The following is a 25,259-nucleotide window of genomic DNA, read 5'->3' as shown; positions in this document are numbered from 1 at the left end:
CCTCGTCCGCAGTGGGAGCCCACCCCTCTGAGCCAATCCGACTCCCTTTGCCTTGTGGGTCAGCCGGGAAAGTCAGCCAAGGTCCAAGGCCCAAGACACACAGGTCCTCCCCCGCCAGCTCTAAAGTGACCGCAAGGGGGCGCCACGAACTGCAGAGAAGGGGACACAGAGCAGTGCTCTGAATAGTAAATACCGAAGCTATGCTAGGGCTATAGCCGGAATGGGGTTCCAGGCAGAGGAGCATTGCACGGAGACTCATGTTGGTGTTGAAAATGAGAGATATGATGTAACTGGAACAAAAAACGAGGGAAACAGCACAGAGAGGTGTTTCCAGCACTGGCTGGAGCTAACCATTCAGGGGCCCCATCCACAGGGCTGTCTTTCTGAGTGCCAGGCCATGCCCCTTCCTTAGAGATCCCAGAACCAACCTTTCAGGCTCCCTCTTCTGAATCAGATTTTGAAAACCCATCCTCTCTCCCTTAGTTCCCATCCCTTCAGGGGTAGCTGCACCTAGAGTTCCTAATATCTGTTTCCTTAGGGGCCCCTTTGTTCTGTCAGCCTGCCAGAACCTTGGAACCAGTTCTTTCTGTTAAATATCCTGTTTCAACTACTTATGTAGCTGCTATTTCCTGACTTGACCCTGTTGATATAGAGGTCAAGGGTAGAAAAGCCTATGTGGGGTTGATGAGATAAAATAACCACAAAAACCATCCGTAGGGACATGAAACATATTGAATGGGGCTGAAGATGAAAAGGTAAGTGAAAGACTGAGGTCTAAGTAATTCTTCCTGAAATCTTTACAGTGAAGAGACTAAGAGCTGGGAAAGGGACTCTGTCCAAACTCCAGGAATCTTCCATTGTCATTGTATTTATTTCAGTTAAAGTGTCAGTTAAAGCGTCAAATTTATTTATTTCCTTTAAAGCATCAAATATGTACTAGTTAAGGCTTAATCCTGAAAGCAGAACTATTATCAGCATTATGGAATAAGGAATTTATGTAAAAAGTAGTTTTTATTTAATTGTGGGAGAAGCTGGGAAAGCAAAGAGTTAAAAAGGATCAGAGAGCCTGGTGTGGTGGCACATGCCTGTAGTCTCAGCATTCTGGGAGGCTGAGGCAGGAGGATTGAAGTTCTAGCCCAGCCCGGGCAAGTTAGTGACTCTATCTCAAAAAAAATTTTTTTTAAAGGTCTGGGGATATGTGAGGAGCAATGCAAGCACACACACACATACACACACACACACACACACACACACACACACCCTGTGTTTGTCCTTTACCACCTCTGACCTTCAGAGCACGATGGATGCTGCTTCATTTTCATCTCCCAAATCTCATGAAAAATAAAAAAATTGGTGGCAAATTCTGATGCAGTTCCATGAAAGGAAGGAAGTTGAGAGATGTAATTTCATCCTAGCTAGGACTGTCTAAATGTCCACCAGGCTTTGCCACAGAACACCCCAAAATGTGACTGCAATCTGGGGGTTGGAAGGTAGGGCATGCAGGGGTCACATTCTCTCTTAGGTAGTATATATCTGTTGGATTCTTTTTCATCACTTAAATGAGAACTCATCACTTAAAATGCCTGGGTATATGGAGGATTTTTGAACAGAGAGTGAAGGAGCAGAATTAAAAATATTCAGTGTCAAGTCTGGGCTCTGCTACTAACTTTCTTTCTATGTGACCTTGGAAGAATTACATTTTTCTGGGTCTTAATCTCTTCAGTCAAGAATTTGGAGCAGAGGGCAGTAAGGATCCACACAACCATCATATTATATGACTCTCTAGATGCAGAAATCCAGTGTTTTAGCTACCAAACAGGGCAGGGTAATTGGATTTTCTTTTATGGATTCTTTGTGTTGTCCTCATCAGCCACTAAGTCCCTGATGTACCTAGGTAATAGATCTTTGTCCTTGACCCCAACCTGCAAATATACTGTGCAGCTCTTGCAAAACTGTATCTATCTCTGGGCCTCCTTCTTGCATAGTCACTGTACTCATTTTGCTTGGTTTTGAAACCTTTGTTATCCTCGTGGGTGTCTTAGTTGTAAGAGTTCTGTAACTGATAAGTCTGGAGGAGACAGAGGAAGACCTATTATGTGTGCATCTCAGACAGCTCAGCCTGTTCCTGGAGGGTCACAGGGCCAGTTTCTCAACCTGACCAGAAATCAAAGGAAAACAAACTCACATGACAGTGAGGTACTTTTTGTCCAGTCAGTTTGGCAAGGATGTTATTTTATTGATAATCCAGAGATGTTTAGGATACAGGGAAAGAAATACTTTGATCATGAAACAAAATCGTGCATCTTTTTAGAGAGTGTTTGCCAATGGAAAATCTTTAAAATGGCCCGTCCCACCCTGTCGCGTCCCGGGGTCCTTTTTGCTTCTCGCGGCCTGCCGTTGTGGTCACAGTCCCGTGACCCGGGTATCCATGTCGCCATTCGCTACTTCGCGCCTCAGCCGGCTCCGCTGACCTCAAGAAGTATACCTCGACCTCATCTACCCAGTGGGAAGCTGCTTGCTTTTGGTTAGTAATACAGCTGGACTTCAGGAGCTGGAGGGTGGACCTGGCTACTTTTTGGGGTTTAGATCCTGAACAGACTTCCTGCAGAGCTGCGCAGCCTCCCTGATTTAGATCCTGCTGCCTGAGTAGAAGGAGACAGCATGGAAATCAGAGAGGCTGAAGACACTGGTAGAAAGAAGGATAATGCCCTGGGTCCTAGGGGGAGGAAAGCTGTCCCGGCTAGCATGGAATGAGGACTTGCTTCTGCATGGGTGCTTGGGTGGAAAAGGATAGCTGGGGCCCTGAGTCTCCCCTGGGGCTCCAGGTGGCCACAGAGGTCTTTAATTCCAAAAACCTGGCCATTCAGGCACAGAAGATCTTGGGTAAAATGGCGTCCAAATCCATCACCACCACCACAATAGATGACACAAGTAGTGAGGCACTAGATGAGCTCTGCAGAGTGACCGAGGAATATACCCAGAACAAGAAGGAGACAGAGAAGATCATCAAAAATCTCATCAAAACCGTCATCAAGCTGGCCATTCTCTATAGGAATAACCAGTTTAATCGAGAGGAGCTCACACTGATGGAGAAATTTAAGAAGAAAGTTCATCAGCTTGCTATGACCGTGGTCAGTTTCCACCAGGTGGATTACACCTACCACTGGAATGTGGTATCCAAGCTGTTAAATGAATGCAGAGAAATGCTGCACCAGATCATTCAGCATCACCTCACTGTCGAGTCACACAGATGGGTTAATAATGTCTTTGATCATTTTTCAAATTGTGAATTTTTGGCTGCTTTGTATAATCTCTTTGGAAATTTTAAACCTCACTTACAAAAACTTTGATACCATCACAAAATGTTGGATGAAGAGAACATATGAGCCAGTGAATTAAGATCATGACTGTGATTTATTTCAAGATGGAACATTGCTGATTCATGAAGGAAAAAGAGTTTTTTAAAGATCACACATATTTCAGGAAGACGTTGCCCGGTTCAACTGTCAGACATTAATGGTAGTACTTTCATGAGGCTTGTTTTATTTAAAAAAAAACATATTGCTAAAAGTTCTGGTTAAAAGCTTCCTAATGGGTAGCAGATCATGGGAAAGATATGAATGCAAATGTAAAGTTACACAGAGAAACATAAGTATGGTTCCAAACTTTATTACTTTTTTATGGGCAATTGTTGTATTGGTGGCACATTGGATATTTCTGATATATATAAAGTCTACGTATTTTGATTTAGTTTTGTTCCTTACAATGTGTATGTACCTTTCTTTTTAAAAGCCAAGAGCTTTCTCTTGCTATTATTGCTCCTTCTGAAACAGTTCTATATTCAAGTTTACCCTTATTTTGTTAAAGATTGTGTTATTGACATTCAAGAATTATGTCTGAGGCAATCACATTGAACCTCAGAAAACTGTATTCTGAAATGAATACTGTGGAAATGAATGTTAGACATTATGAACATATCCAGTATAATGATGTACTTCTGAAACTGAGTATTGCTTTTTAGTACCAGCAGTGATGCTTAAATTCTCAAAACTGTATTGGCATATCATTGCCTTGAAATGCTTGTGTTAGGACTTACCTTTGATATCATCCCAAAAATGTGCTGAGAAAATCTCCATGGTTAACCCTCATTTCATGTGTAAGAGACAAGAGAGAAAATCTAGATTCATCTGGTTACGGCACAATAAAAAGCAAGTAGAATTAAGAAACATTTAAGACTCTTTGTTTTAGAGATGAACCCACCAAAATAACTAAGGGGATTGAAGGACAAAAGGGAAGAAGATAAAAAAAATTAAAAAAATAAAATCTTTAAAATGTGCATGCCCTGCAATCCATCAACTTCACTCCAACTCCTTGAAGTGCCCACCTGCATGCCCAGTAGTGATTTCTCTTTCTTCTAAGGGAAAACACAGTCGTTTGGCTAGAAAGCAGGTGGACGAGTTGGAAATGAATTAGCTGACTAGAGAATACTGGATCAAAGTTCACAGTGGGGAAAACCAAAGAACAACTTAATTTAAACCACAAAATAAGCAAAAGCTCAGAATGTGGCACTTTGAACATAGAGAGAGAAATGTTGGGGCATTAAGATAAGGAGGCTTGGTTGAAATAATGTTCAAGGATCAAATCCTTAGATACTCTGTCTCTTCTCCTTTTCATAGTGTCAGCCATGATCCTATTTCTATACTACTTATAATTTCACAATCCTGAAAAAAGACTTAAAGATTTTCTCCATCAGGAGTGAAACAGAAAGTCTCTGAACTGCAGGTTCCCAAACATCATTGGTGATCTATTTAGTAAGCTGGGAATAAGATTAGCTGACACATGGTGGCTGGGAAACTCTTTAGCTTCCAGCCATAATTCCCTATGTAGCTCCCAGAATTCCTAGCAGAAGATTAGTAGAGAAGTAGAAAAGATCTAAAGATAGTGACATTGACATTTCTTCACTACCTGCCCCAGTCAAATCACCTTATTATCAATGTCACAATTGGCAAGTCCCATGGATGTGCTTAATAGGCATTTTAGTCCCTCACGCTTACATTCTAACAAATAAATATTATCATCAAAGTAATCTCTGAAAGTTAGAGATCAAAACTAAACAGAAGTAATGTATTCATGAAGTCTCTAAGCTTTGCAGTAATGCACTTAAATATGAGTAAGTAGTTAAGAATTATTAACCACAAGATTGTTTTTTTTTTTTGGTACCGGGGACTGAACCCGGGTCTTCAGCTTGGGAGGCAGGCGGTGGAAACACTGAGCTAAATCCCTGGCCCAACCACAAGATTGTTGATTGGAGGCAACAATCTAATACAAAACAAAATAACCAACTAATCAATTACAGGAAATAGATTATACACAGAGGGAAATATAATTAAAAACCTCAGAGAAACAAAAGGTACTACAACTATGAAACAAATATAGGATGATATAAAAAGGAAAAGTGAGGGAGTAAGAACTCAGAAATTAGAAATATGAGAGCTGAAAATGGAAAGATGAATAGAAAGCCTAGGAGATAAATTTGTTAATAATTTCTCAGAAACTAGAGAAAAGAGACAAGTAGAAATTAGGAGGGAAAATCTAGAAAGTTAGAGAACCAGTCGATGGAGTCCAATACCTGAAGAATAAGAATTCTAGAAATAGAAGATAAAAAAGGAACATGAGGGGAAGATATAAAAAATTTTATAGAACAATAGGCAAAATTTGAATAGACAATCCATGAAAAGATAAAAGGGTCTAAAATGTATGGAAAGAGGTTCAATTCCACTCAGTAAATTTCTAAAACATACTATTTGTTGTGAGTTGAATTGTTGTCTTCTGCAAAATGTACATTCAAGTCCTAACACCAGATACCTATAAATATGACTTATTTGGAACTAGGATCTTTGATGGTGTAATAACGTTAAGGTGAAATCATACCAAACTAGGGCAGGCTGTAATCAAGTGGCTGGTGTCCTTGTAAGAGGGAATTTGGACAGACAGACACACATATAGAGATTGCCATGTGGTGATAGATGCAGAGATCATACTGCTGTAAGCTAAGAATGCCCACCGCTGTCTGTGACCATGAGGAACTAGGAGAGAATAGGACAGGTTTTCTCTCTGCTTCAAGGAGAAGCCAATCTTGCTAACATCTTGAAAAGGATGGCATATTATTTAGTGTTTGTTGTATAACAAGCCATTCCAAACTGTAGCAGTTTTAAACATTTAAAAGTCATGATTTCTCATAAGCGTAAGATTTATTTGGGCAGAGTTTTCTTTTCTTTTTTGGTGGAGGGTGGTTCTGGCTGCTGTGGCTGGGGGTGGAGGGTCTAGGACAGTCAGTCATATTTCTGGTGGGTGGCTTGATGTCCATGTTGATGACTTGGCTCTGTGTCTTTCATCTGCGATAGCAAGCCCTGGTTGGCTCACATGATAGAAGTTGTAGGGTTCCCAAGAACAGTGGCAAGGGTGAGGTGTTGGGATGTGATCCAGTTTCCAAGCACTTTTCAGGCCTCTAGTTGCATCCTCTGCTAATGTCCCATTGATCCAAGCAAGTTAAAAGGTAAGCCTAGACTGAAAGGATGGCGAGATATCCTCCATCTCTTGTAGGGAGGAGCTGCATGATGGTGGATGTCTTTGAAATTTAGTACAGGAAGTACTAAAAAAAGCTTTCTATTGGGTGATCAATTACATACAGATGACAAGGTCTGTTCAAGGGTCCTGGAGAGAATACTAAGCCTTTGTAATAATCTGAGCAAATCTTTGTGCTTTGACTATACTAGAAGCAAGCCCAAAGAAAGATTGTGGTTTACAAGGGCCATATGGCATATTGGGTGCAGGTATCAAGGGAAGAGGCCTCGGAACCTGGTGTGTAGAGAATCTGAGACTGATGATTATAGCCTCAAGATTCCTTAGGGGTAAACCCCATTAACTTGGTTCGTGTTGGTGGTGAAAACTTGGGGTTCTACAGTATTTCATTTGTTATGCTTTTTTTTTGTTTGTTTTCACTAAGCGGCACAGCTAGGACAAAGAGCTGAGTATTTTCAACTCTGCCCTCTTTTGCCCTCCTTCCTAAAACTGAGCATTTTAGGCAGTAGGACCTGTTCTCTTAAATAAAATATTTTAATAGATGCATTCTGAAAGTCTAGCTAATGTTCTCTCTTCTTTCTCCTCAGCTCCCAAAGTGGAAAAATGCATTTGAAGAAAAGAGGTTGTTCAACTTACATTAGAACCAGGATAATGGATTTCTAGACCAGATAATGTGGGACTTTGTAGAGCATAGTAAATGTTGTAGAGTGTGGGAGATTTTAAGCTGGATTTTTAACAAGGGTTAATATATATATTTAAAACAACATCCCTCTGGCTGTTGTAGGATTTGTTCTTGGTTCCTAAAAGGTGAAAATGGACAAAGGGAGGCCTGTCATCTCAGGGATGGTCCAGCTGGTTGCTGTGGAGACACTGGGGACTGGACCTGAGGGAGGCAGGCTGACCCAGGACAGACTGTACCCGTGGGCAGCTGGAGGCACGTGTAAGTAACACAGGTCCTGGGTGATTAGAGAGAGCAGAGAATCCAGAGCTCTTGCCCATTGCTGTGTCATCTTGCCAGATCTGACACTGCTCTGCCAGTTCTATGGTCATGAGGACTTTTCTGCTAGCTTTGGTTGTGCTGCTGCTCCTGTTCCAGGTCATTCCAGGTAATCTGCACCTCTTTAGGGGAGAAGCAGGGTGTGGAGAGTGGGTCTTGGTCAGGGCACTTCAGGGCCCTGAAGGATGATCAGATAGGCAGCAGTATGAAGTACTATTTGAACAGACCTCATCTTAGGAGGAACTGTGCAGAATATGTTGGGAAGAGCATTCATTTCTTGACTGAATTGTTTACTAAAAAGATGTTTCTCCTCATTCACTATTTGGTTATCTTGGAGTTTAGAGAATTTAGAGAGTAAAGGCATGATAAATGTTCTACTCTCTTTGCTTATCAGTTTGTTAGATACTGGATTAATTTTCTGTCAACCTTTAAGTTTGAACAATAATTTCTTGCTAAATATTATTTATTTTTAACTCATGGTTCTAAGACATCAGTTCAATCTACTGCAATCATTATGCCCACTGAAGTAAAAATTGTCTTATTCAAGGCCATTGGGAGCCTCCTCAATTTGGCTTATGCATCTTTTTGATATACTTCTACTAATCTTTGGTAGTTTCTTTGGTATCTAGTATGTTGTAATGCCTGGCTTGTTTTTATACTTTTCTATGCAAGAACTAGAATCAGCCATATCTCCAAACAGCCTTAATCTCTTTTATTTAGTGGGAGATAATATTTAGGACTATAATGTAGGTGCTAGGAATATGAATTCCTACTTATGGGTCATTATTTCTACACTTTATCAGTGAATAATGCTGGAAGATCTATCTATCTATCTAATTGTCTATCTATCTATCTATCTACCTATCTATCTATCTATCATCTATCTAAAATGCCTATGAATTCATGCTGGTAATTCCAATTCCAATTCAAAACTGAAATTCAGAACTAACTTCTATATCATATCAGCATTTTTGTCTTATTCTAAGAATTCTGGTTTTCAAGGTCACAGGATTATAGAATATCACATAATTACTCATTTGATTTATCTCTCACCACATACACAGTATTATAATACCACACTATCACAATAACATGATTACTCAAACTAGTTAAAATTTCTGCAAATCTTCTCACCATTATTGTCCCATTTTTTTTTTTTTTGGTACTGGGGATCGAACTTAGGTCCTTGCACTTGCACAGCAGGCTGCAGAACCACGGAGCTAAATCCCCAGCTATTGTCCCATTTTTATAATGTACTATATCTATATTGGTGGAACATATAGCCATTATATTCTCTATGCCCTTAATTAATTAATTAATTAATTAAGGTACTGGGGATCAAACTTGGGACCTTCCACTTGCGAGGTAGGCGGTGGAACCACTGAGCTAAATCCCCAGCCCTCTATGCCCTTATTTTAAATCCTCTTTTAATTTTAGTTCTATAAGTAGCTGTATAGTTAATATTTAATCATGCATCAATTCCCCTCTCCTGTACTGGTCTAAAATGCTTTCCCTACTAGATTTCTTAGAAAATGTGCATAGGAATAATATTTCTTAAGTCCCAGTATGTTGATAACAATCTGTTTTTCTTCTTTGTCCTTGGAAGTCAGTTTTGCTAGATATAACATTGCTTATTTTTTCTTTCCCTGAATATCTTAAATATATGACAGAAATTATTTTCTGGCATAAAACATTATTGTCAAAAAGTCAAAGTATAGTCTTATTTTCTTTCCCCTTGGTTTTTGTTGTATGGCCTTGTTGCCCAAAGCATTTTCCTCTCCCTGTAATGCCCAGTAATTTTAGTAGCATATAGGTTACTTTGGATCAATATTCTCAGGTGTGCTATATGCTCATTTATTATTTGTTTTCAAATATTTTTTTACTTCAGGAAATTTTTATTTGGTATAGTTTATAGTTTCTATTCTGCTACCTTATTTTTTCTCTAGTAGTTCATTTTATTGTGTTGGATATGTATATTTTTGCCTATCATTAGTATTTATCACATTCCATTGGTTCCTATTTCTTCTTTTCTTTTGATTAAAATATTCTCTTTTTCATTTTGTATTACCCTTAAGCCATTATCTGGTTTATTTATTTGCTAATGTGTTCCTTCCATGTAAATTTTGACTTATGAAATGATATTTTGAATTTTGAATCTTTTTGAGTTCCTTTCATTTCATAACTCAATTTATGTAATGCTGATTTAAAAAAAATCACTATTTAATTTGATTCCTAAAACAACTTTTGAGGCAGGTGTTATATCTTCTTTTTAGAAGAGACAGAATTGGTGCTTTAACAAAGAAAGTCACTTGCTCAAGGTCTATCAGATGGCCTGTGATGCAGACAGATTTCAAGACTAGGTCATGGGTTCCAGTGGTCCATTGTTCTCAACCATCCTGATCCGCTGCCTTTCTGAGAGGGAGCACTCAGGGAGGGCTGTGATGTGGGGTGTCCAGAGGGGGAATGAGAATGTATACCATTCTAAATATTTAAAGGTGAAACTTTCTTCTCTTGTCTCCTTTTTATTGTTCTCAATCCAGGACCTATTTTCCCTCATGACTGACATAGGCATCCTTGTTTTTACTCTTTGTATCAGGCAACACTAAAAGATGTTGGAATCATCGTGGCTCCTGCAGTGAAAGATGCATAAAGAAAGAAATATTTTTTATTTTCTGCACGAGTGGTTACCTGTGCTGTGTGAAGCCCAAGCACAAGCCAAATTTACTATAGAAGTGAACTAGTGCTTTGAAGTCCAAGGCCACAAACATGAAGATAAACCTGTCCAGAGTCTGGCTTCAGTAGATTTCTGAGCTTAAGTAAAATACTTTTGGCTGACGTGATGACTGTGTTTGTCTCTTAGTTTACTTAATCAAGCTCATGCAGAAGAGGCATGGATAAGGATTCAGCTTGCCATATCTGTATCTATGGATTCAATCAACTGAATATTGAAAATATTTGAAAAACAATTGATCTGTACTGGATATGTAGACTATTTTTCTTGTCATTATTCCCTAAATAACATAGTTTTACAACATTTGCATAGCATTGTATTAGGTCTTATAAGTCATCTGGAAAAGATTTAAAGTACAGTTGTTCCTTGGCATCTGTGAGGGAACCCTGATGATACCAAAATTTGTGCTCCAGTCCCTTATGTAGAGTAGTATATAACCTGTACACATCACCTTGTTATCTGAGTAATTATTTCTGATTTCATTTTTCCCAGATCCTCTTTTGTTGCCAGTTCAGAGAGTCCAGGTAGTTGAGTATCAGATTTTTCCATCTCATTTCCCTTTGGGGTTGCTGTAGGTGATCCAGAAGTCTGTTTTTGAGGCTTGTTTATGTGTCTTCTCATTTTCATGGCGTGGGGGTGCTTCTGGCGCCCGCGCGGCTCACCTTCTCTGCCCTAGGAGCTTGGGATGGCGGCAGGGGAGCTTCCTTCCGGGTGCTGGGACTGGCTTAGCTTCTCTGCCCTGTGCACATCACCTTGTGTACTTTAATCATATCTATGGCACTTATAATACCTAATATACTATAAATGTTATATAAACAGTTATACAGTATTGTTTAGGGAATAATGACAAGAAAAAAAATCTGAGCATGTTCAGGACAGATGGAAATATTTTTCTGGACATTTTTCATCTGTGTCTGATTTAATTTGTGGATGTGGAATCCATGGAAAGGGAGGGCTGACTGCCTATGGGAAGATGTATGTGGGTTATATGAAAATACCTGGGCATTTTATGTAAGGAACTTGAGTAATTACAAATTTTGGTATCTATGATGAGTCTTGGAACCAATCCCCCATGTACACTGAAGGACAACTGTAAATACAGGAGAAAAAGCTACTCCTCGAAGTATTTTATAGTTTTACTTAGGTATATTTGACAAATAAAAATTGTATATATTTAAAGTATCAGAATGATGATCAGATATACATATATATTGTGAAATGATTACCACAATCAAGCTAATCAACACATCTATCACCTCCCATAATTACTGTATTTTTTACCATTATAGTGAGAACACTTAAGATCTATTCTCTGAGCAAATTTTAACTATAGTATACAATACAGTATTAACTATAGTCATAACTGTGATTTGAAAGTTTTTGTCCCCTCAAAATCATGTTGAAGCTGGGTATGGTAGCACATGCCTGTTTTCCCAGCACCTGGGAGGCTGAGGCAGGAGGGTTGCTGGAGTTCAAGGCCAGCCTGGGCTACATAGTGAGTTCAAGGCCAGCCTAAACTACATAGCAAAACCCTGTCTCAAAAAAAAAAAGTCATGTTGAACCTTAATTCCAGTGAAACAGAATTAAGAAGTATGTCCTTTAGGAGGTGATTGAATCTGATCGGATGCCTTCATAAAAAGGTTTGACAGAGGAAGTTTGCTCCTTTTTGTCTCTTCCATCCCATCATGTGAGGATAAAATATTCTTCCCCACTGGAGTGTGCATCAAGAAAGTACACTGTAGAAGCAGAGATATGACCCTCATCAGTCTTTTTTTTTTTTTTTTTTTTTACTGGGGATCGAACTTGGGTCCTTGCACTTGCGAGGCAGGTGGCAGAACCACTGAGCTAAATCCCTGGCCCAACCCTCATCAGTCTTGATCTTGAACTCTCTGGCTTCCAGAACTGAGAGAAATAATTTCTCTTCTTTTATATTCAGGTATTTTTATTACAGTAGCACAAATGGACTAAAATTCTCATCATGCTGTACAATAGATCTCCAGAACTTACTCATAACTGAGAGTTCTTTAACCAACATCTCCCCTTTCCCCCATCTTCTAGCCCCATCAATCATCATTCTATTCTATGAGTTTGATGGTTTTAGATGCCACATATAAGCGAGATCAGGCAGTATTTGTCTTTATGGGACTAGCTTATTTCACTTGAGGTGATATCCTTCAGGTTGTCACAAGTGGAGGGATTTCCTTTCTTTGTGATGTACAATATTTTATTGTGCATTATAGCACATTTTATTTTTCCACTTATCCACCAACACAGGCATTTCTATATCTTTTTTTTTTTTGTACCAGGGATCGAACTCGGGACCTTGTGCTTGCAAGGCAGGCCGCAGAACCACTGAGCTAAATCCCCGGCCCAGCATTTCTATATCTTGATCGTTGTGAATAAGGCTGCAATGCACATGGGAGTTCAGCCATGTTTTTAACCTACTGCTTTCATTTCCTTTGCATGCAAACCCAGTAGTGGGATCACTGGACCACATGGTAGTTCTATTTTTAATTTTTTGAAAAGCACTGATATTACTTTCCATATAATGACAGAACTAACTTGCATCTCCACTCATAGTATGCAAGTGTGCCTTCTCTTCATGCTAACACTTGTCTTTCATCTTTTTCATAATAACCATCTTCATAGGTGCAAGGTGATATTTCACTGTGGTTTTACTTGCATTTCTCTGATGATTACTGATTTTAAGCAATTATTATTATTATTATTATTTTGTTTGGTACCGGGGATCAAACTCAGGTCCTTCGCTTGAGAGGCAGGCACTGGAACCACTGAGCTAAATCCCCGGCCCTGATTTTAAGCAATTATTCATATGCCTATTGGCCACTTGTATGTCTTCTTTTGAAAAATGTCCATTTCAGATCCTTTGTCCCTTTAAAAATCAGACTCTTGTTCTCTTTTTATGGAGTTATTGGAGTTCTTTGTCTGTATATTTTGGATACTAATCTCTTATTATATGTATGGATTACAAATATTTTTCCCATTCTATACATCGTCTTTTCATTCTGCTGACTATTTCCTTTGCTGTGAAGAAGTTAAATATAATACCACTAGTCTATCTTTGCTTTTGTATCCTCCCCGAAAAATCATTGCTCAGATAAATTTCTTAGATCTTTGCTTGGTTTTTTTTTTTTTTTTTGGTATCAGGAATCGTATTCAGGACCTTGTGCTTGTGAGACAGGTGGCAGAACCACTGAGCTAAATCCCTGGCCCTGCTTATGTTTTCTTCTAGGAGCTTATCCATCCAGGTCTTACTTCATATTTTTAATCCAGGTTGAGTTGATTTTTGAGTATGGTTAGAGATAAGTGCCTAATTTCATTCTTCTGCATGTGGATATGCAGTTTTCCCAGTACAACTTAAGCAACTGTTCTTACCCATTGTGTGTTATCGGCCCTTTTGTTGAAAAATCAATTGACCACAAATGCATGGATTTATTTCTAGGTTCTCTATTGATTGATGTGTCTGTTTTTAATGCCAGTACAATGTTTTTCTAATTACCATGTCCTTCCAGTAGATTTTAAGAGTTAAATAGTATGATATTTCCAACCATGTTCTTTTTGCTCAAGATTGCTTTCACTATTTGGGTTGCTTTCTGGTTTCATAAGAATTTTAATTTTTTCGATATTTTTAAAAGAGTATCACTGGAATTTTGATAACAGTTGCACTGAACCCATAAGCTGCTTTGGGTAATATAGACATTTTAACAATATTGATTCTTCTAATCCATGAACATGTAGTATCTTTCCATTTATTTGTGTTTTCTTCAATTTCATTCATCAATGACTTATAGTTTTCAGTGTATAGATCTTTTATCTCTTCAGTTAAATTTATCCCCAAGTATTTTATTTTATAGTTATTTTAGATGAGATTATTTTCTTGATTTATTTTTTGGACAGTTTGTTGTTAATGTGTAGAAACCCTACCCATACATTCTTTTGTATGCTGGTTTTGCTGTTTGCAACTTTATTTATTTTCTCTCTCTCTCTCCTCCCCTCCCTTATGCTCCTTTCCCCTTTACTTCCCCCCCCATTCTCTCCTTCCCTCCCTCTCTTCCTCCCTTCCTTGTTTCCTTCCTCTGTCTCTTTCCTCTTTCTTTCTTTCTTTCTTTCTTTCTTTCTTTCTTTCTTTCTTTCTTTCTTTCTTTCTCTTCTCCCCTTCCTTCCTTCCTTCCTTCCTTCCTTCCTTCCTTCCTTCCTTCCTTCCTTCCTTCCTTCCTTTTGTAGGCTCTTTTAGATGTTGTCCAGGCTGGTATTAAGTTGAGGTCTCCAACTTCAACTTCCTGAATATCTGAGACCACAGGTGCCTGTCACTGTGCTCAGCCTCATTTTTATTTTTATTTTTTAGTTCTTTCATTGGTACGTTTTAGGTATACAATTCATTTACATTTATCATTGGGTGCTTGTACCTGTACATGATGTATCTTGGTTCTTATTTTTTTCCCCATTACCTGTGCATCCTTCACCCCCACCACCCTTCCCTATTTACACAGATTTCATTTCCATTTTTTTTCTTTTCTCATAGTTTTTCCTTTCCCTCTTTTCCTTTCCCCTTCCCCTCCCTTCACTCCTTCATCTTTAGACCTTTTTTCCTATTTCAAATTATCAATTATTCATTTTAATCATTTTCATCCTTATTTACACTTTCAGTTTCTCATGCTAGAGAAACTATTTGTTATTTACACATGTGTGTCCTATTTATTTCACTTAAAAGAGTATGACCTCGATATGCATCCACTTAGCTATAAATGACTCTAGTTTTTTGTTCTTTATGGCTCAGTAGTACTCCATTTTATTTAAAAAAACACATTTTCTTCATCCAGTTTCCAGTTGATGGGCACTTGGGCTGCTTTCAAGCTTTAGCTATTATAAACTGTGCCACTAAGAACGTGGGTGCACATATATCACTGTAGTATGATTCTTTTAATTCTTTTGGGACGATACCCAGCAGGGGAATAGCTGGGTCAAATGGGACCTCTAGTCCTAGTCCTTTGAGGTATCTCCATATGGACTTCCACAGTGGTTGCACCAGTCTGCACTCCCACCAACAATGGAGAAGGGTTCCTTTCTCTCCACACTCCCGCCAGCAATTTTTTTTTTTTTTTTTTTGTACTGGGGATCGAACTTGGGACCTTGCGCTTGCAAGGCAGGCGCCGGAACCACTGAGCTAAATCCCCGGCCCCTGCCAGCATTTGTTATTGGTTGATTTCTTGATAGCAGCCATTCTTTCTGGGGTGAGGTGGAATCTCAGTGTTGTTTTCATCTGCATCTCTCAAATGACGAGTGATGTTGAACATTTTTTCATATATTTGTTTGCTGCTTTTACTTCTTTGTCTGAGAAATGTCTGTTCATTTCAGATGCCCATTTTTGAATTGGGTCTTTGAATTTGGGGAGTCTGATTTTTTTCAAATCTTTATATATTCTAGATAGTAGACCTTTGTCTGAGGTACAGCTGATAAAAATTTCTCCCCATATTGTAGGTTGTCTCTTAGCTCTGTTGGTAGTTTCTCTTGCAGTGTAGAAGCTTTTTAATAAGATGAAGTCCCAGTTGTTGATTCTTTCTGCCAGTTCCCGTGCTACCATGCTGATTTTATCACAGTAGCTTTGTAGTATAGTTTCAAGTTGGGGATTGTGATACCCCCAGCCATGGCTCTGTTGCTTAGAATTGCTTTAGCTATTCTAGGTCTCTTATGGTCCCAAATGAATTTTTGGATTGTTTAATCTCATTCTGTGAAGTATATTGTTGGAATTTCAATTGGCATTGCATTGAATCTATATAGTAGTTTTGGAAGTATGGCCATTTTCACTGTATTAGTTCTTCCTACCCAGGAGCAAGGGATGTCTTTCCATTTTCTTGTATCCTCTTTGATCTCCTTTTTTCAGAGTGCTCTAGTTTTCAGTGTAGAGGTCCCTTGCTTCCTTTGTTAGACTGATTCCTAGATATTTCATTTTTTTGGATGCTATTGTAAAAAGAATTGTTTCCCTAATTTCTCTCTCAGTGAGTCTGTTATTTGTGTACAATAAGACTATTGTTTTTTGAGTGTTGACCTTGTATCTAGTTACTCTACTGAATCTGTCAATTAAGTCCAGAAGTCTTTTGGCAGAGTTTTTTGGGTCTTCTATGTAAAGTATCATATCGTCAGCAAATAATGACAGTTTAACTTCTTTTCCTATCTTTATTCCTTTTATTTCTTTCTCTTTTCTAATTGCTGTGACTAATGTTTCCAGAACTTTACTGAACAGGAGTGGTGATAGTGGGCATCCTTGTCTTGTTTCTGATTTTAGCATGAAAGTTTTCAATCTTTGACCATTTGGTATGATGTTGGCTGTTGGTTTTTCATGGATAGCCTTAATCAGGTTAAGATAAAGACCTATTCCAATTTTCTGTAGGGTTTTTATCATGAATGGGTACTGGATTTTGTTGAATGCTTTTTCTGCATCTATTGAGATGATCATATGGTTTTTGTCCTTGACTCTGTTAATATGGTGTATTACATTGATCTACGAATGTTGAACCATCCTTGCATCCCTGGGATAAATCCGACTTGGTCAGGGTGTATGATCTTCTTGATGACCCTCTGTATTCTGTTTGCCAGTGTCTTGTTGAGATTTTTGCATCTATGTTCATTAGGGAGATTGGCCTGTAGTTCTCTTTTTGGTTTGGGCCTTTCCCTGGTTTTGGAATCCAAGTAACACTTGCTTCCAGCAATGAATTTGGAAGTATTGCTTCCCTTTCAATTTCCTTGATGAGTTTAAAGAGTAATGGCATTAGTTCTTCTTTAAATGTCTTGTAAAATTCAGCAGTGAAGTCATCCAGACCTGAGCTTTTCTTTGTTGGTAAATATTTTATTACATTTTCAACTTCACTGATTGTAATTGAGGTGTTTAGAATTTCTATATCTTCTTCATTTAACTTCGGCAATTTGTATGTATCTAGGAATCTGCCCATTTCTTCTGTGTTTTCCATTTTATTGGAGTAGAGGTTCTCAAAGTACATATTGATGATCCTCTGGATTTCTGTTGGATCTATTGTAACTTCACCTTTTTCATTCTTAATTGCATGTATTTGTGCCTTTTCTTTCCTTTTTTTGATAAGGTTGGCTAAAGGTTTATCGATTTTATTTATTCTTTCAAAAAACCAACTCTTTGATTCATTGATTTTTTTTGTATTGTTCTCTTAGTCTCCATTGCATTGATTTCTGCCCTGATCTTTATAATTTCCTCTCTTGTATGAGCTTTGGATTTGTTATGCTGTTCTTTTTCTAGGAGCTTGAGGTTCTGCATTAGATTATTTATCTGAGTTTTCTCTGTTTTCCTAATATGGGCATTCACTGCCATGCATTTCCCAAGTAGAAGTGCTTTCATTGTGTCCCATAGATTCCTGTATGTTGTACTGGCATTTTCATTTACTTGTAGAAACTGTTTAATTTTTTTCTTTAATTACTTCTGTGACCCATTGTTTGTTCAAGAGGGTGTTATTCAGTTTCCACGTGTTTGTTGAAGTTTTGCAGTTTCTTATGTTATTGATCTCCAATTTTATTGCACTATGGTCTGATAATATACAGGGGGTAACTTCAATTCTTTTCCATTTACTTAGACATGTCCTATGAGCTAGCATGTGATCTATTCTGGAGAATGACCCATGTGCAACCGTAAAAAATGTGTATTCCGATTTTGTGGGGTGGAACACTCTGTAAACATCTATTAAGTCCATTTGTTCAACAGCTTGGTTCAGTTCTAGAATTTCCTTGTTAACTTTTCATCTAGATGATGCCTATTTGTGATAGTGGGGTATTGAGGTCCCCCACTACAATTGTGTTAGTGTTTATTTGGTTTTTAATGTTTATTAATATTTGTTTTGTGTAGTTGGGGGCATTCTTTTTTGGTGCATATATATTTAGGATTGTCATCTCTTCCTCTTGGATTGTTCCCTTCACAAAGATCAAAGATCTTCACAAAGACAAAGTGACCATCTTTGTCTCTCTTAATTAGTTTTGGTTTGAAATCTACTTTGTCTGCAAATAAGATTGCTTCGCCTGCTTTCTTCTGGGTTCCTGTTGGGTGGAGAACTGTTTTCCAACCTTTTACTTTCAGTCTATGAGTTTCTTTTTGAGTTAGGTGTGTTTCTTATATACAGCATATTGTTGCATTTTCCTTTTTAATCCATTCTGCCAGTCTATTTCTCTTGATTGGTGAATTGAGGCCATTAACATTGAGGGTTATAATTGATAGATATTGATTTATCCTTGTCATGATGTTTTTCTTTTGTAGGTTCTTTTATTTCTCATTTTTTCCCTCCTTTCCCTTTAGTTTCTTACCTTGCCTGGTGGCTTACCTCTGTTGAGCCTCATGGAGTTGTGACCTTCATTGTTTTTTTTCTAGGATATTGTTTAGAATTGCTTGTAGTGCTGGTTTGGTGTTCATGAAATTTCTCAGGTATTCTTTGTCGTGGAAGTATCTAATTTCCCCATTGATTTTGAAAGATAATTTTGCAGGATACAACAGTCTAGGTTGGAAGTTATTTTCTTTTAGGGCTTGAGATACTTCACTCCAGGCTCTCCTTGATTTGAGGGTTTGTGTTGAGAAGTCTGCTGTGATTCTGATGGGCTTTCCTTTGTAGGTGATTTGTTTCTTTTCTCTAACTGCCTGTAGGATTTTGTTTTTCTGTTGGGTTTCTGGGATCTTGACTATTATATGTCTAGATGTAGATTTTGTTTTGATCATGGCTAGTTGGAGTTCCATATGCCTCACTTATCTGTATGTCCAGTTCTCTATCTCTGTCTGGGAAGTTTTCCACTATTACTTCTGTGAACAGTTTTTTTTTATGTCAATTGTGCTTTCTCCTGTTTTTTCATGGAATCCTATCAGTCTTATGTTATTCTTCTTTGCATCGTCTAGCAATTGTTGGATTTATTTCTTGTGGTCCCTTACTGTTTTTAAGAAATCTCTATTTTTCATGGTCTCTAACCATGATCCTGTCTTCTATATCTGATATTCTATCTTCAGATTCCCTTAATCTGCTGTGCATACTTTCAATGGAGTTTTTGATCTCCTGAATATCTGTTTGAATCTGTTTCATGGATTCCATTTCTTTCTTATGCTGGGTATTCATGGCTTCCAGAATGTTTCTGAGCTCATCTATTTTTTTTTATCTGTTTCTGTTCCAGATCCTATAATCATGTCTTTCACTCTGCTCACCATCTCTGTAGATATCTGGAATATTATTTCTGCTTTGAATTTTTCTAGAGCCTCATTCATCTGTTTTGTTACTTCCTGTACTATCAGTTCAGGGTATCCAGGTGGTTGGTTATGGGACTTTTCCATCTCATTTCCCCCAGGATTTACCCTTGGTGAGGTGGAAGTCTGAGTTTGTGCCTTGCTTAAATGTCTTCTCATTTTTGTTTTTGGTACTGTCCTTGGTTTAACTCCTGGGTTGATAGTTTGAAATTGCTTATTGTAGGTCTCTTTGTTGTTTGTAATTAGAACCTTTATGGAATGATTGCTTCTCAGAGGTGTCTTCCAGATATAGCTGGTCTTTAAGTTTTGAGACTCTAATGACTCTAAGGCTATCTCATTTTCCTTATACTAGGAAGGTTCACTGATTAGATCAATCACAACACCTTAGCTCAAGTGATACAATCAGCAACACCACTGCATCAAGTACATCTTCTAAAATGACATTTTGTGGTAGTTAGTAATCTATCACCTTTAGCTGTGTGAATTAAATCAAGATTGCAGACCAACCCAACATATAGTGAATAAACTCTTCAATATAACAACTTTACCCATTGGGATGGGGAGTTAGAAGGGTTTGGGGAGGGAGGGATAGATGGGAAGAAGGATAGGGGAAGGTTAGCAGTGTGGCCAGAGGACACAGGTGAGAAGGAAAAAGAGAATACTAGGAAAATAAAGAAGAGCTCCTAATGAGGACCAAAACAGGGACAAAAAGGGAAGATGAACAATGTGGGTGAGCAAGAGAGTGAGTGTAAAGAGAAAGTTAAGAGAAAAGAAAGAAGAAAAGAAAAGAAAAAAAGGAGAGAAAAACAAATATTTGCAAGGAGTAGGAAAAAATTAAAGATAAGAGGAGCAAAAGAAAAGAAAAGAGGAAAAAACCAAACTAATAATACTAATTTTGGGAATAAAAAATAACCATGAAGATGAAGGGCCTCTTTCAGGGTATGTCTCTGCTGCCGCAATAGACAACGTGGGTAGCAGTGTGCAGATATAAGTCAACGAGTCTCAGCAAGCTAGTCACAGACCCATGAGATTCAGGCAGATTTCTGGCTGCAAGTCCCAAGTTGAGCTCCCTGTCCTCCTGTAGGGTTGAACTCTGCAGAGTTGTATTCCAGGTTCCAGCTGCCCTTCCCCTGAAGATAGTCCCGGTCCTGATGGGAGGTGAAGATGACTCCAACTTACCCAGTACAGTGGTCTGGTGGTCCGGTGTCCTCTGCATCTTCCTAGTGTGGAACTAGGTGGCTGTACAGAGAAGAGGCCAGAGGAGCAGGGGTGGGGGTGGGGGTGGGGGGTTGTCCAGTGGATTGCTGCAGGGGCGCGGGCTGATTCCACATGTTCTGCGTGGCTCTTGACCTTGGTACACGGTCCGCAGATCTGCCTGTCTGCACCGGGCTCATCATTTTTATTTTTGGTGGTATTCTCAATGGGATTTTTTAAAAATTATTTTTTGAGGAGTTAATTGCTCATATATTCCTTTAAGTCAGACGGAGAGGTAGCTATTGCCATTGCTTTTATCCATGGCTGGGGAAACTGGTTGCCTCTACCCCTGGTGACCTGACGCCACCTTGGATCTCCATTCATACTATCTTGTGGATTCTTTTTGGCTTTGTCTTGACATGAATGCTTTGCTTTCTGGATCCTAGACATTTCTTGACTTACTCTCTAATTTGGACAGTGCACTGTTATTGATGAGTGAGTTTGAACAATAGAGATGCACCACACTCTGTGCCAGATTCCAGCCCGTTTATTATAGTGGGCGGCCAAGGAGGGGCTAGCGTCCAGAAAGTTTCCTCGGCAATGGGAAGCAGTTTGATTTCTCCTTTTAAATCATTCTTTCAGTTGGGGAGGTCTCAGGGGCGAGCAAGCAGAATCTTACAGAAGAGGACCCAGGCCAGGTTTGGGGGGAGCACAAGGAAGTTTCACACACCAGGTGAGCTACAAAACATCTTGCAACTGCAGCAAGTTGATTGCCAAGCAGGATGAGGGGGTTTTGGGCGCTTTGTTCAAGCGCAAGCACTTTGTTCAAGCACAGGTACAAAATGGTATTGAGGCACAAGATGGATTTGGGTTGGCTATCACATGTACCTTCTGGTAGCTTCCTGAAAATGTTTAACTTCAATGTACTAACTTCAAACTTAGTTGCTTGATTGATCATTCAGTATTGGGATGAATTTACCTTAGAGTTTTGAAGGCATTGCATCGTCTTTCAATTTTAGTGTCACTGTGTAAAAATTAGAAGACATTCTAATCCTTCTTGTATGTGACTTGTTATTTCTCTCTGAAAGCTTTTAAGATGTTCTCTTTGTCTGTAAGTTTTTAAAATTTCATAATGATGTTTCTAAATTTCATGTGGTGTTATTTAAATAAATTTTGCTATCTTTTCAATGTGGACACTCAAATCCTTCAATTATAAGGGGTTTTTTTATGCTTTTCTGCCCTTTGTTTTTTCTGTTTCGCATTTCTGAAATTCTGATTTTTCAAGTGTTGAGGTCCCTTGTTGATTTTCTTTTTTTTCTTGTATTTTCTCTATTGCTTTTATTTCTCTTATTTTTTTTCTCCTTCCTGATTTTTCTTCTCTACTTTGGAGGAAGACCACATCCCTCTTAAAACATCCCTTTTCAGGTATTTACTTGAGCCCAATTTCCCTGCTCAAAAAATGAAAGAAGAACCAGATAAACAGATTCATTTGAGAGATCTCACCCTCAGTGAGAGAGAATATGTTGCTCTACTTTGAGAGTGGGAAGAAGAAACTTGGGATGATGAATTTGGAGAAGAAAAGACCAACCAGATCCATAAGAGCTGTCTTCAAATATTTGACATTGAATTGTTTTTGGATTCATTGTCTATAGCTGTTAAAAGGCAGAATTAGATGTTATAGAAAGGTAAATTATGGCCTGGTAGAAATAACTTCCTAAAAATTAGAAGGGTCTAACAATGGAATGTACTGTATTGACATGTATTGATTTTCCATTGCTCAAGTGTTTTAAGAGAGAGGCAAAGGATGCTTAGAGGGTTCTAACTTTTGATACACATCTGATGTGACAAACACTAGGATTTGACTTCTAAGACTCTATGCTCAAAAACCTTAAAAAACAGTTCTGAATTTATAAAACTGGAGATTTTCAGACTTAAAAAAGCAGGAGATAGTTTTTATTTTTTAATTAAGCAATTTTATTTTTTCAATTGACATATAATATTTATACTTATTCATATGTGCAGTGTTATAATTTAATACACGCATACAATGTGTGATGATAAAATCAGGTAAGTTCTCTGCTCCTCTGGTTACATATTTCAGAATAGCTAGAGGAGCAGAACTTTTTTAAAAAAAATCAAGACCTACAGAAAACAGTGCCTCAAATAGATCAACATGGAGCTACTCTGCTTAATGTGCAGAAGGATGGCATAGATTGCCCCTGGCCATTTTAGCCTCTCCCAGTTCCCTGATTTTGACCCGAGATCCTAGTTTAAGTGTCTTATATTTGCATTCAAGACTTTGAAAATCTTATCTCTGTGCAATTTCCCTACATTATATTGTACAGGAGCTCAGGTAGCTGAGCCAGAGAGCATATTTGTTTTTTCCAGATGGCTTCTAAGCATTCTCACTACAACTCCTCTGTTCACACCACTCCACTTTCTGGCATACTTTTCCTTTTTGCACCATTTCTCTGGAATCTGTTTTCCTCCCAGGCTTGGAGAAGGTCCTCCATGAATCCTTTCCTGGTTATTCCAGCCTTTGGTGATTGGTCCCATCATCTGTTTTACAGATATATATATATATATATTCCGATTCAATACAGCCTATTTTGTATTTTTTTAATATGACCATTGTTCCTGTCCACTGTAAGAACATATTTTGTAGTCATTAATGCTGTCCATCAAATATTTTGTGTTCATGCATTCTCTTTTTAAAAATTGTATATGTGGCAAGACCATTTAACATGAGATCTACTGTTTTAACAAATTTTTAAGTGAGTAATACATTATTGTTGACTATAAGTACCATGTTGTATAACTAAACTCTAGAACTTATACATGTTGCTTAATTGAAAATTTATGTTTATTGATTAGTAACTCCTCATTTCCCCTTCCTCCAGCTTCCAAAAACCACTGTGCCAATCTTTATTTATATAAATTTTACTATTTATATACCTCATGTAATGGATTTATGCAGTACAGGATTTGTCTTTTTGTAACTGACTGTTTATTTATTCATTTGTTGATGCACATTTAGCTTGCTTCCACACTTTGGCTATTGTAAATAATGTCCCAACAAACATGGGTTGGTGCAATAACTCTTTGAGATACAGATTTCAATCCATTTGGATGTATACCCAGAAGTGAGATTGTTGGATGATAGGGTATTTCTCAGGCAATTTTTTTTTTTGGTACTGGGGATCAAACTCGGGACCTTGTGCTTGCGAGGCAGGCAGTGGAACCACTGAGCTAAATCCCCGGCCCTTGATAGAGTATTTCTATTTTGAAATTTTTGAGAAAACCCTGAGACATTTTCTATAGTGGCATCATTTTATATTCTCACTCAAAGTGTGCAAAACTTCCAATTTCTCTGCACTTGCTAACATTTATCTTTTGTTGCTTTGATAATTCTGGTTTTCTGCATGCTAAGCCTGTTAAGGATTGCACTTTGGCCCTCTTGTGGTTGGATGGGACCATGTCATTGTTGTAGCCAGTGAGTTGAGAACTTACTACACATGACTTCCAAGGTCAGGATAAATAATGGCCAGTCCAAGTCTCAGGTCTCTTTAGAGCTCTCTTTTCCTCTGCCAGCATGATCAGTAACAACTGTATGACTATTCATTCAATCAGTCAAGGTTTACAGTAAGAAGATGTGGAGTAGCATCACCAGCCAACCTGCCATGGTTACACAATATGAATGGGAAATACACTTTTACTCCTATAAGCTATCACTGTGTAACATAGTTTTTCCTAGTACAGTATGGTTGGCTATGAGATGACAGTATCTTACACTGTTCTGTATTCCTGGTACTTTCCTAGGAAAGTACCCTGTACATAATAGATACTTAATCTAGATTTGATTGATTTAGTAAACCTATCTCGAGTGTATTTTTGAAGGCCATAAAACTCATTTAAAAATGCTTTTTTTTCTATTTCCCTAAAGAAGGTGTTTAAGAACAGGAACCTCTAGTTCCCATCTTCCCAGCACCTCAAAGTGGCCTGGGCATTTTTAGACGGGAAGTAGTCAGAGAAGCCTATTCTCCAAGAGATGAAAACATGATGTAACATGAAAAGAGCACTGGTTAGTTGCTTGGAAAGAAGACAAATGAAACAAGGTTTTGAAGGATAGAGCAGCCTCTGGAAACATTAAAGATAAGAGGCTGGGGAAGGGACCCAGGAAGGTACGAGGAGAGCAGGAGAGCGAGGGAAAGAGATATGCTTGGACAGGTGTTCTGATAAAGAAGCCCACATCCTTCTTTGCTGTCCTTCACCAGACCCCAAACAGTTATGTTGTATCCACTCCAGACACAAAGGAAAGACCTGGCATTGAGCCTGAATTCTGGGTAAGCTCTCAGAGTCTTAGATCTCAAACAAAATGAAGAAGCTCAGTGAGCACAGAGGATTTTGAGTCACTGACAGTCTTAATGTCCCTTACGTTGGATGTTGATTGGTTGATAAAAGAGCCAGGATAGCTTCAGGGGAGAAGGGGGCCAACAGCT

At 38.4% G+C, this 25,259-nt stretch overlaps 1 protein-coding gene and 1 pseudogene across 1 annotated transcript; both read left to right on the top strand.

Annotated features, from left to right (window-relative positions):
• Positions 1-2,873: 2,873 nt before the first annotated feature.
• Positions 2,874-3,386, top strand: LOC101715313 (tumor necrosis factor alpha-induced protein 8 pseudogene; annotated as a pseudogene).
• Positions 3,387-7,495: 4,109 nt separating this feature from the next.
• Positions 7,496-10,419, top strand: LOC101717935 (beta-defensin 122-like). Its single transcript, XM_004840610.3, has 2 exons — positions 7,496-7,688; positions 10,176-10,419. The coding sequence occupies exons 1-2, from the start codon at positions 7,625-7,627 to the stop codon at positions 10,307-10,309; spliced, it is 198 nt and encodes a 65-aa protein (XP_004840667.1). The 5' UTR covers positions 7,496-7,624; the 3' UTR covers positions 10,310-10,419.
• Positions 10,420-25,259: the final 14,840 nt, after the last annotated feature.

Source organism: Heterocephalus glaber, unplaced genomic scaffold (assembly GCF_053883595.1).
Source record: "Heterocephalus glaber isolate CG9 unplaced genomic scaffold, H.glaber_assembly_v1.0 deba00001532, whole genome shotgun sequence".
Taxonomy (NCBI): Eukaryota; Metazoa; Chordata; class Mammalia; order Rodentia; family Bathyergidae; genus Heterocephalus; species Heterocephalus glaber.
Note: the sequence above shows the minus strand (reverse complement) of the source record. Positions and strands in the feature narration are given on the sequence as shown.